The sequence below is a fragment of the Prionailurus bengalensis genome, chromosome B4, assembly GCF_016509475.1.
Source record: "Prionailurus bengalensis isolate Pbe53 chromosome B4, Fcat_Pben_1.1_paternal_pri, whole genome shotgun sequence".
NCBI classification, from domain to species: Eukaryota; Metazoa; Chordata; class Mammalia; order Carnivora; family Felidae; genus Prionailurus; species Prionailurus bengalensis.
Genome location: NC_057358.1, coordinates 11,001,438 through 11,014,600, shown reverse-complemented (window position 1 = coordinate 11,014,600; position 13,163 = coordinate 11,001,438). Strand labels below are relative to the sequence as shown.

General features: G+C 34.5%; 1 protein-coding gene across 1 annotated transcript in view; it reads left to right on the top strand.

Annotated features, from left to right (window-relative positions):
- UPF2 (UPF2 regulator of nonsense mediated mRNA decay) overlaps window positions 1–13,163 on the top strand; it is a 110,991-nt gene that overhangs the window by 66,734 nt on the left and 31,094 nt on the right. Inside the window, exons 10-15 of the mRNA XM_043563779.1 lie at window positions 1,500–1,613; window positions 4,121–4,237; window positions 5,317–5,502; window positions 9,396–9,599; window positions 10,319–10,594; window positions 12,659–12,842. Of these exons, the coding sequence (XP_043419714.1) occupies window positions 1,500–1,613; window positions 4,121–4,237; window positions 5,317–5,502; window positions 9,396–9,599; window positions 10,319–10,594; window positions 12,659–12,842 (1,081 nt within the window). The remainder of the gene's footprint in view (window positions 1–1,499; window positions 1,614–4,120; window positions 4,238–5,316; window positions 5,503–9,395; window positions 9,600–10,318; window positions 10,595–12,658; window positions 12,843–13,163) is intronic.

Below are 13,163 nucleotides of genomic sequence, written 5' to 3'. Positions count from 1 at the left end.
CCAGCAAGTCTGGTGCAGGGTCTATACTCTTAATGTATCCTGGATAATAAGCTTAATCACTATGAGGAGCTTTTCATATGTAGCACTTAACATTTATTTGTGAAAGGATCTTTATGAAAGCTGTGCTCTTTTCTGAATTGCTGAAACAGTAAAGGTTAAAGTTCTAGAAGTTGACTTTTATGATTTTATTTTTAATCAGTGCAGTTTTATTGATGCTTTAATAAATACTTGTAGTGAGCTTCTAGTTTGCTCTGAGTTTTTAAATGAGTAAACAAACATAGTTTTGTTTAAAAATTATCTTTGAAGAACTAAAAAATCTAAACACCTACCACTGCTTACTATGGACAGTAGGTCCTTAAAATTGAAGATGATAAACTTATGTGTTAGCTCTCTAAATATGTATAAGTTTAGTATTTATAAAATGATTATCATGAATTGTCTGGTGAGGTTAGGCCTTATTTTAAAATGCAGTACATACTAAGGTAGTGGGATTCTCCAGTACTAGTTAGTAGACTGGGATTTTAGTACTGATCTTTCATCAAGTCATTTGAGAGTTTTATGTCATTTTGTTATTTTAATTATTAAGTCAGAATTACAACAGCCATGTGGTACAAATAAGATAGGATAGGATAGTAATCTGGAAAAGTAGAAAACACTGAAAAAACTTTTCAAGTCACCACCATATTGAACAATTGCATAAGACAGGAGAGTATTTTGAAAAACTACACTAAACTAGCACAAGGCACCACCATGTTATTGTCACTGTTGCTTGCATAGGTTTCTAGACTGTAAGTTGTTTTCTGATGAAAATGTAATCCATTTACATTTATCTTGCTATGTCTGTTTGCACTGTACTGTTTTAAGAGGATTTTGTTGTACTGAATACTTCTTGAAATGTGTGCCTAAGTTAGAGGCCTTATATTTGCAAAGGATTTGAATTTTGATCTACAGTTTTGATGATAGAAAAGAATAGTGATTATATTGGAAATTTTGCTGTAATGAAATTATAATAAAAAATGCAAACTGTAGTTCACAAGTGTAATACATGAAGCTTTAATAATATTTTTGCTTAAGTGAACTCTTGGTACTTATTATTTTTAAGTTAGCATTTCCTAAAATGTGTTCCTTATTAATTTAATGGGATGTTAACTAGTACTTGCTAGTATTTCAAAAGGGGGTTTATATTGCCAAATAAATTTGAGATAAATTGAATTAAGTTAAACAGTCCTCTTTATTTGAGAACCTATTTAAGCCTGATAAAGTGTATTGTTTCCCCAAATTACTTGACCGTGGAACTGTTTGCAAGTCATATCCCAGCACTTGTGTTCTGCAGAGCTTATATTGCCTTAAATGAAAGTAAGTTGTGTAGCAAGAAATTTACCCAAATTTATTTAAAATATTTGGAATGAATGCAGACTTAATAAAATAACATTTCTTATCACAAGAGATTTCAAAATGTTAATTCTCTAAGTTAATGTCTCCTTTCTCTTAATTTGTAGGTACGAAAAAAGGACCAGATCAATATTGAAACAAAGAACAAAACTGTTCGTTTTATTGGAGAATTAACTAAATTTAAGATGTTCACAAAAAATGATACACTACATTGTTTAAAGGTTAGTGCTGCATTATTTGTGTTGTTTTAAAAAAATTTTTAATGTTTTTTTTTGCTTTTATTTATTTTTGAGAGAGAGAGAGAGAAAGAAAGAGAGAGAGAAAGCGAAAGCACAGGAGGGACAGAGAGAGAGAGAGACAGACACAGAATCCAGTGACAGGCTCCAGGCTCTGAGCTACCTATCAGCACAGAGCCCAACACGGGGCTCGAACCCATGAACCGCAAAATCATGACCTGAGCTGAAGTTGGACGCTTAACCAACTGAGCCACCCAGGTGCCCCTTGAGTTGTTTTTAATAGACAAATTTTAAGTTTTTGTTATATATGCTGGAAAAAATGAATTAAGTAAGGAATATTTGTTTAATCTGAAGAAAGATAGGAGTGAAAGGGAATAATAAACAGATGAACAGAGTAGAAAACAAATAATAATATGCTAGAAATGCAGCTATCACAGTAATTACATGAAATGTAAAAGGACAAAATACATGAAGTAAAAGCCTGAAGAATATAAGACTTGATTAAAACAACACTGTAAGCTGCCTATAAGAAACATACGCTTAAATACAAAGACCATAAAGGCTAAAGTAAAAAGATGGGAGAAATATACCAGGGAAGCATTAATTAAAAGTCACCTGGTTTCATTATTATCAGGCAATTAAGGCACGAAGCATTTGTTAGAAATAAAGAAGGATAGTTCAGAATGATGAAGAGGTAGTTTTAATAGGAAGGTATTACCTTACTGAATCATTATGAATCCAGTAAGGTAGCTTCAAAATATATAAAGCAAAAATCAAGGAAAGGAGACATAAACAAATTGACAAATGTAAAGGGTTGGAAACACCTTTCACTAGCTGAAAGAAGCAGCAGACCAAATCAGTACATATACACAGATTTGAATAACACAACAACCTGGATCTAACTGACACTCTACCCAACAGCATCAGAATTTACAATCTCTTATGATATACATGGATCATTTACCACAATTAACCATTAAAATCTCAGCACATTAGGGGTGCCTGGGTGGCTCAGTTAGTTAAGCATCCGACTTTGGCTCAGGTCATGACCCTACATTTCGTGAGTTTGAGCCCCGCGTTGGGCTCTGTGCTGACAACTCGGAGCCTGCTTCAGATTATATGTTTCCCTCTCCTTTGCTCGCTTGCTCTTTGTCTCTCAAATGAAATTAAAAACAAAAAAAAGAATCCCAGCAAATTAGAAAAGACTGAAATTATTCAGATTATGTTTTCTGTCCACAATGCAATTAAGCAAGAAATTAGTTAATAAGTAATTACATGTGGTAAAGCTGATACAGTATAGATGGAATAATTCTACATTTGGAATTGATTATTATTAACAACAAGTTTTGTATCAAATTGATTTCCTAGGGATATTATTAGGTAGTTTACACAAAGTGGGTCTCATGGATTCAAGTACATTTAGAAAACCCTGAGTTAAACAAATTTGCCCAATTACTTAACTGCTTGATTTCTTAAGAGTGTTTAAAATACTAATAGTCATTGTAAATATTCAAGGGGATAATTTTCCTAAACCTACTTGGAGCATCTCAGGTGACTACAAAATACATTTAGAGAAACTCTGGATAACATTTTAAGAGGGATTGTTAAAGATTTCTCAGTGCTGTAGTTGAAGGGAGTCATACCATGGAACAATTTAAACATTAGTATATTTCTTCATAATAATTATTACAAATACATAAGAAGGATATACATTTTTTTTGACACAGAAATTCCATTTCTATAAGTTTTAAGGTTATTATTGCACAGATTTATCTACAAGGATGTTAAGTATTGGTAAATATTAACAAGTATTGTTAAGTACACAATTGTTTAAATAAGAAATTGTAAACAGTTTTAATATTCAATAAATAAGAATCATTGGAGTTTTATTGTAGTTCATATCATACAGAAATATGTCCCTTTTAAATCATGCCATGCAAGGGTAAATAAGGACACAGCCAAACTAGTTATATTATCTAAAAAACACCAAGTTATTAAATGATGTGGTAATTTTGAATCTGTTTTGGTTTAGAAAATATGCATAGAAAAAGATTGGTAGGATAAATACTTAAATGCTATGGTAATGTGTTATGTTTGTAAATGTCATACAATGAGCCTGTTGTAGTTAGAATTTTACAAGTAAATATCATATAAACCAAAACAAAAAAGCCATTTAGAAAATGTTAGCTGTGTATGGTGCAGATATTTAAATACATAGCATCTGATAATCATCATAGAAAGGGCTTTAATATTAGTTTTTCATGTATTTATCTGGAAGGAAAGGCATTAAATGTATTGAAGATTTTAGATTAAATTTTTGTGGCTGAACACAAAAGATACTTAGCAGTGACTCTTGTTAAGCTAAAGTAGACTAGCTTTTGTTTTTCACACTGATATTTTTAAAATTGTTACATACAGTAGATCTGTATTTTCTTTCTCTAATAGGACTGAAGTATTGTCTTTGTGTTCTCTCATCATCATTATTATTACAGATGCTTCTATCAGACTTTTCCCATCACCATATTGAAATGGCATGTACTCTACTGGAAACATGTGGAAGATTTCTTTTCAGATCTCCAGAATCACACCTGAGGACCAGTGTACTTTTGGTAAGGGCTTGAGGATCCTGGCAAGAGCTTGAGGTTCTTGATTTACTTCAGGGGTTAGAAATATTATATTGACCAGTATCTATGATCGATCTTGCTCTGCAGCATAAACTAGAACCTCCCATATTTATGTGCTGCGCAGCCAGTCCAGGAGAGTTGCAGGAATTTTTCCCACTTGGGCACCAGTGAGTTCACACTGTTGTAAAGGAGGATTAAGTTCAACCCCAAATAACTTTTGATAAATGATTCAAATGAGCCAAGTACTCTTAATACTATTATATTAGAGTCATTGTTATGAATGTTCTTGGATATTCAAAGAAGCCATTGTTAAGTGCCATGAGCATATAAATTATAAGCTTAAACATATAAAATTGAAATTTTAAATTAAAAACAACTTTAAAAATTAACTCGGGGTAGAAGTTATTTCTTAAGCTAATTAGAATACTGAAATGGCCATCAAGTTTCTTGATCAGTTAAATTGTTATGCTTACTGATAATACCCATGCATTCCCCTTGCAGTCTTGGGACCTTTCCAAGTGTGGTGGAGGGAGTGTTGGTGTTAGTGTTAAAGGGAGCTCAGGTTTAGGAATCGCCGGGCATGTACTGTCATTATTTCAGTGTTGCTGTTAACAAAAGTCTGGATTGTGTCATTTTTTTTAGATGTTATTTTTTTAAAAATCTAGTTGTGAGCCTAAACATTCTCTGCCAATGCTATTTAAAATGAAGAAACACAAGAATTTATTTCTTTAAAAAATTTTTAAAAAATATTTATTTATTAAATGTTTTTTGTTTTTTGTTTTTTGTTTTTTGAGAGAGAGAGAGAGTGAGTGAGTCGGGGAGGAGCAGAGAGAGGGAGACAGAATCTGAAGCAGGCTCCAGGCTCTGAGCTTTCAGCACAGAGCCCAACATGGGGCTCAAACTCATGAACTGGGAGATCATTACCTGAGTTGAAGTCCGACGCTTAACCAAAGGAGCCACCAGGCACCCCTAATGTTTATTTCTGACAGTGAGACAGAGAAGTTTTGTTGGGAATAAGTATTAGAATGAAAGTATTTTGACTAACTTAGACTTTTTTATTATAGGAACAAATGATGAGAAAGAAGCAAGCAATGCACCTTGATGCAAGATACGTTACAATGGTGGAGAACGCATATTACTACTGCAACCCACCTCCAGCTGAAAAAACAGTGAAAAAGAAACGTCCTCCTCTCCAGGAATATGTCCGGAAACTTTTGTACAAGGATCTCTCAAAGGTTACCACTGAGAAGGTAAATCTCATCGAAATTATAAAGTAATAGTAAATTTGAGATTTGTGGGAGTGTTAAGATTGTGTAATATTCAGGGGAGCCTGGGTGGCTCAGTTGGTTAATCATCCGACTTCAGCACAGGTCATGATTGCACCGTTCAGAGTTCGAGCCCCACGTCAGGCTCTGTGCTGACAGCTCAGGGCCTAGAGCCTGCTTCTGATTCTCTCTCTCTCTCTCTCTCTCTCTCTCTCTCTCTCTCTCTCCCTCCCCCCTCTCTTTCTTTCTGCCCCTCCCCTGCTCGTGCTGTCTCTGTCTCTCTCAAAAAGAAACTTAAAAAAAAAGATTATATAATATTCAAATTTATTCTTCTTCCTCCTAATGATAGTAGTATTAAGAGCAGTGCACTCTCCTTCTATCCATTGCACTAAATTGTTTTAGGTCAGGAACATATATTTCAGCTTCCTTAGGTCAGTTTGTTTATAAATTGCTTCAGTGTTTGACAAAGTATGCATAAGAAATTGAATCAGAGCTGTTAAATTTCAGCACTGAAGTTTAGGAGAGGTAAGATTAGATTCCAAGTTTAATTATGGTTGATTCTATACAAAACTTCCTAAAATGGAATTCATATGATGATACTTAATATATAGGACTTATGTTTTGTTTTCTTTTATGATTCTTACTCTGAAGTAGCAATTCTTTCCATTTTAATTTTGCTGTTGTTTATATTTGTAATTACTGCTTTGTCTCTCATATTCTATAATCAGTTTGACTAAATATTTTGCTTCAGTATAAAGGATTATAACTTTGATTGGGCTTTCGGAGGTCCATGGCCCTCTGAAATTTCATAATTTTGAATGTCTAGGGCTGTTTATATTTTTCTAGAGGGAATGTTTATAGTGTTCCTTAGATTCTTAGCAGGGATCAATTTCCAGAAAAGGTTAAGAACTACTAACCTATTTTCTTTCTTTCTTTCTCTTTCTTTCTTTCTTTCTTTTTTTCTTTCTTTCTCTTAATTTTATTTTTTAAATTTACATCCAAATTAGCATATAGTACAACAGTGATTTCAGGAGTAGATTCCCTAATGCCCCTTACCCATTTAGCCCTTCCCCCCTCCCACAACCCCTCCAGTAACCCTCTGTTTGTTCTCCGTATTTAAGAGTCTCTTATGTTTTGTCCTCCTCCCTGTTTTTATATTGTTTTTGCTTCCCTTCCCTTATGTTCATCTGTTCTGTGTCTTAAAGTCCTCATGTGAGTGAAGTCATGTGATATTTGTCTTTCTCTAATTTCGCTTAGCATAGTACCCTCTACTTCCATCCGTGTTGTTGCAAATGGCAAAGTTTCGTTCTTTTTGATTGCCGAGTAATAATCCATTGTATATATGTACCACATCTTTTTTATCCAGTCATCCATCGATGGACATTTGGAATCTTTCCATACTTTGGCTATTGTTGATAGTGCTGCTGTAAACATTGGGGTGTATGTGTCCCTTCAAAACAGCACATCTATATCCCTTGGATAAATACCTAGTAGTGCGATTGCTGGGTCATAGGGTGGGTCTATTTTTTAATTTTTTGAGGAACCTCCATACTGTTTTCCAGAGTGGCTGCACCAGCTTGCATTCCCACCAGCAGTGCAAAAGAGATCCTCTTTCTCTGCATCCTCGCCAACCTCTGTTGTTGACTGAGTTGTTAATGTGAGCCATTCTGACAGGTATAAAGTGGTATCTCATTGTGGTTTTGATTTGTATTTCCCTGATGATGAGTGATATGGAGCATTTTTTCATGTGTCGGTTGGCCATCTGGATGTCTTCTTTGGAGTAGTGTCTATTCATGTCTTTTGCCCATTTTTTCACTGGATTATTTGTTTTTTGGGTATCGAGCTTGATAAGGTCTTTATAGATTTTGGATACTAATCCTTTATCTGATACGTCGTTTGCAAATATCTTCTCCCATTCTGTCGGTTGCCTTTTAGTTTTGCTGATCGTTTCCTTCGCTGTGCAGAAGCTTTTTGTTGATGAGGTCCCAGTAGTTCATTTTTGCTTTTGTTGCCCTTGCCTCTGGAGACTTGTTGAGTAAGAAGTTGCAGTGGCCAAGATCCAAGAGGTTTTTGCCTGCTCTCTCCTCAAGGATTTTGATGGCTTCCTGTCTTACATTTAGGTCTTTCTTCCAATTTTGAGTTTATTTTTGTGTCTGGTGTAAGAAAGTGGTCCAGGTTCATTCTTCTGCGTGTCGCTGTCCAGTTTTCCCAGCACCACTTGCTGAAGAGACTGTCTTTATTCCATTGGATATTCTTTCCTGCTTCGTCAAAGATTAGTTGATCATACGTTTGTGGGTCCATATCTGGGTTCTCTATTCTGTTCCATTGATCTGAGTGTCTGTTCTTCTGCCAGTATCATACTGTCTTGATGATTACAGCTGTGTAGTATAGCTTGAAGTCTGGGATTGTGATGCCTCCTGCTTTGGTTTTCTTTTTCAGGATTGCTTTGGCTATTCAGGGTCTTTTCTGGTTCCATACAAATTTTAGGATTATTTGTTCCAGCTCTGTGAACTAACCTATTTTCTTGATTATTGCAGTTGCCTTGTTAAAAACTTCACATTTAAGTAAGATATGATTGAAGAGAACATTTCAAGGTTAACTCTACAAGTGTGGAACTTTTTTGTTTTTAGGAAAAAAATGTAAAACAAATTAACTTCTGAACAGAGTAAACCTGGGGGAGAAAAGGCGTACAGTAATACTCGTGTTATATATGCGACTTTGGAAATTGGACTCAGCTTTCAGAGAGTCAGAGACAGGACTTGTTTCAAACAATAAGCAATTTGAAAGCTGTTTTAGAATTGGCTAAAAGTTTAAAAAATATAGATTGCTTATACAGTTGATAGCATTAACAGTTCCACTGAAGCTGATTAGAGAACATACTAAGTGCTTGAAAGATGGATTGTGGCTGTAGAGTAGAGATGGAAGGAGTGCTTTGCAATCTGCCAGCAGTATCCTTTTTTTTTTTCCAGAATAAAAATGGAAAGAACTTGATTATGGGTAGAGCTCTGCTCATCTCATTACCAGTAGAGCTTTTGAAATAGTAATGGCTAACTTTTATGCGGTACTTATAATGAGCCAGACACTTCCTCCCTGGGTATCTCACATGTTGTAATTTGTCTAATCTTTACAACAAACTATGAAATAAGTGCTGTTATTATCCCCCCTTTTGCACATGTGGAAATAGAATGCTGTGTAATGTCAGCCTTGATTTTGTACTCTCCAGTTTAAGTAGTCTTTTAACCAATTGACCTTGGGTTTAATTTACTGGAAATTTTTGATTCATAACAAGTATCAGAGATTATTTACATTAATTATATGCAAAAGAAAATATTATTTTTGGGGGCGCCTGGGTGGCTCAGTCGGTTGAGCGTCCGACTTCGCTCAGGTCACGATCTCACGGTCCGTGAGTTCGAGCCCCGCATCAGGCTCTGGGCTGACAGCTCAGAGCCTGGAGCCTGCTTCAGATTCTGTGTCTCCCTCTCTCTCTGGCCCTCCCCCCGTTCATGCTCTGTCTCTCTCTGTCTCAAAAATAAATAAATGTTAAAAAAAAAAAGAAATTATTTTTGGTAAACCTTTATTTTTTTTTTAGTGATCTGATTTTAGGAGTGTATGTTATTAGCTTGTATGAAGATCTGGAAACTCTATGAAATTTAGAGACTTTATGTGAATAAATTTAGTGACAAACGTGAGTAAATTTTGCCAATAATTAGAAAAAAATCTCACTTTTCCTATGTCTAAAGTCAAGTGGCTGGTAGAGGATCTCTAAAGTATTTTTCATTTCGAAAATTATATGACTGCACAGTCAAAACTATATTACTGGGTATATGGGAATACTGTGTGCTCATGTTAGTAATTGAAACAAAATTCTCTTCATGTAGGTTTTGAGACAGATGCGAAAGTTGCCCTGGCAGGACCAAGAAGTGAAAGACTATGTTATTTGTTGTATGATAAACATCTGGAACGTGAAATATAATAGTATTCATTGTGTAGCCAACCTCTTAGCAGGACTGGTACTCTACCAAGAAGATGTTGGAATCCATGTTGTGGATGGAGTTTTAGAAGATATTCGATTAGGAATGGAGGTACTGAGTACTTTCTTTAAAGGCATCAAATTGGAGTTTGGAGGATTTAAACAGCTTTTAAATTTGATTATTGAAAAATAATAATTTGGAAACCTTCCTTTCCCTTCCCATTATGATGTCACTTTACTATTACTTCTTCAGAGTTAGTGTTTTCTTCAAAAACCCTTTTGTCTCAGATTTCCTGGTCTTGCAGGCTAATGCTGGAGAGTTTTTTTGCCTCTTTCTCAAGTTCAGTCAGGCTTTTGAAAGATTGTAGTTTTTTTGTTATTTCTGGGGCACAGTTAGGACTCAAGTGATAGGTGTTTCTAAACCTCTTAATTAGGAGAATTGGTAATCATTCAATAATAATTTCTGTAAACAGTTTTCTGTAAAGAATTTCTGTATGTATATAATTCATGAAATACAGAAAAATTAAGTTTTGGGGGCTTATAGGGAGAATTACATTTTAACTGTTTTGTCAACTCATTTAATGATAGCTTAATACTGAGTTTAGTATTTAACTTGTTCTTTTTGTAAAACATTTTAAACATAGCCATTTCTTAGAGAAAGAATACCCAGTGATGATCACTTTATTTAGAAAAGAAGGAAAGAACCCGCTATTTTTTCTCTGTTTAGTATTCTTTCAGTAATTGATATTATCAAGTGACAGAGGAGAATTTTACCTCTTTTCAAACACATTGCTATTCTTTAATGGAAATCTGTGTTTGTTTTTCCTTTAGGTTAATCAACCTAAATTTAACCAGAGACGTATCAGCAGCGCCAAGTTCTTAGGGGAACTTTATAATTATCGAATGGTGGAATCAGCTGTTATTTTTAGAACTCTTTATTCTTTTACTTCATTTGGTGTTAACCCGGATGGCTCTCCAAGTTCACTAGACCCGCCTGAGCACCTTTTCAGAATTAGGCTAGTGTGCACTATTTTGGATACCTGTGGCCAGTACTTTGACAGAGGTTCTAGTAAACGAAAACTTGATTGCTTCCTTGTATACTTTCAGGTATGTAAACTAAAATACACAGTTTCGCATTTAATGCTTTGCGTTTTTTTTGCGGTTACAAAAATACTAGAGAAGAGATGGCTATAGCATTCACATATCACATGTAAGATGTGCTCATCATTTGATTTACTCCTGCTGCAAGGATGTAGAGATTAAAAAATATATGATGAATTCTATTATATAAACATTCTACTTGGCATTGTCACTTTTATAATTGACAGTAATTCATCATTAGTTTGGAAATTATTTTGGTATAGTTTATAAATTTGGTAAAGTAATTTATGGATTATGGTATTTGGTATGGTAATTATGCATTAAATTACTTGTGGTTTTTTTGTACATCTCATAACATTTTTAACTCATTTATGTTCTGTTTTTAAATCTAAAATTCTTGTTTCTAAAGGATTTAAGTTTTTTTTTTTTAGAAAAAACTGTCATTTTTGGAAAATACGTTGTTTTCAACACAGGAAAAAATATTTGTTCATTGATGGTAAATTCTTGGGTTGTACTTTTCATATCTTAATTTTAGTTAATTATGTAAACTTGTAATTTAGAGGAAGTACAGTATAAATGAAATTCAGATACAAATATGGAGGCAGTTCTATAACTTCTATGAAGTTGGTGTTCCAAAAGTTAACTTATAGGTTGGTTGTTTGGAACCTACTCTTTCCCATATAATACAGTGTTATAAATACTGATTAGGGTTAGCTGTTCACTATCAAATTCTCCAGGTGTTACTGAAATAAAGTACCACAAGTACCATTCAATTCTATATGATCATTCCATTCTGTATAATCTTTTGTTAGTGTTTTCTTCCTTTATTTATTGGTGAAGAAAATAAATCTAAAACTATAATTTTTGAAGTGTCAAAACTCCCTCCACATAGTGGCTGGTGTTAGATGGGGGGTGAATACTCTCAGGGAAGAGCAGTTTGTTAACTTTGTTCTGCCACCGTACCTGTGCAATAGAGGACGACATGTCACTCCCTTTTTTTCTTAGTTGATAAGCAGAAAATGGGGAGGAGACTTTTGGAAATTTGAGAGTGAGATTGCCTGTTGTATGTAAGGACTATCTTAAGTTGGAGACAATCTGTTTTTGAAAACCAGAGATTTGCTACAAAATGTCACCTGTAACTATCATCATCGAAAGTAAACTCTCTTTCAGAAGTGTGTTCCTTATTTGCATTTACTCTGAAATCCTAGACTGAGAGAAAAAAGCCACTTAGAAATATCCAGGAGCAAAAAGAGACCAAAGTATTTTCCATACTGATTAGTCAGCAGAAATGTGTAGTAGGGTGTACCTAGGAAATAACGAGTAAGGAGTGAATGAGGCCGGGGAGATGAGGGCAGTGTGTTCTCCCAGGACAGAGGATGTACAGTGAAGTATGGGGAAGCCAGATGGAAAGTATCACCTGCAGCAGTGCTTCTAAACTTCAATATGAATATGCACCACCTGCAGGTATTGTCAAATGCAGATTGTGATTCATTCGGTCTGGGGTGGGGGCCTGAGATTCTGCATTTCTGACAAGCTCCCCCTTGAGGTCCACACTCAAACTGGAAGAAGAGAATGAAAGCACCCAGAAGAATACCTGTTTATATACAAGCAAATTCTTGGGTTGTGCTTTTTAGTTAAACTAAATGTAGGAATTACAAAGTATGAAATCGAATGAAGGAACCAGGCTAGGAGAAGAAAGGAAAGATATCTAAACAGTGCCATATACGCAGTGGATGTTCAATGAATGCTTGCTGATTAATGATTTTTTTTGTATTTCAGAAACTGTATTTTCAGATACTTTAATTGACCTTTTAAAATTAAAATCAAAGCAGGTAGTATAGAGAAAATGATGAAAATGTATCAAAACTATGGCTTTGAATCTGGTTGTTTTGTAAAATCAGTATTTAAACCTGGTTTGGGAGTGGGGTTTCTGCCTTGTGTCAGTACCTAGAAATTTATTTGGTATTTTATTTATGATTTTAACTAGGTAACGTCACAATACAGATTATTATTTGAAAGTATTTTGGTTAACAATTTCTTACTGCTAAATTTATTTTCATTTGTTATCAGCGTTATGTTTGGTGGAAGAAAAGTTTGGAGGTTTGGACGAAAGACCATCCATTTCCTATTGACATAGATTACATGATCAGTGATACACTAGAACTGCTAAGACCAAAGATCAAACTCTGTAATTCTCTGGAAGAATCCATCAGGCAGGTACACGACTTGGAACGAGAATTCTTAATAAAACTAGGTAAGCAACTAATTAAAGAAAATGAAGATGGTATTTGGCAGATTGTTTTTAGAATTTGCTTCATATTATCAGAGTTTGCTTTTGTATACTTCCTATTTTCAGTGTTGAGTGTTACTTAATAGTGTTACGTGAGACCTGGGTGGCATATTTGATTTCACTGAATAATCCCAAATTGGAGGAAAGCGGTCATGTAAGTAGGGATGGGAAAAAACACAATCCTGTTAGCCTTTCTTAATTTTAGGACTTTTGGTTGCTAATACAAAGTACTTTTGATTAAAGCATCTCTTATATATACAGTATGTATGTATTTTCAACAAGTAT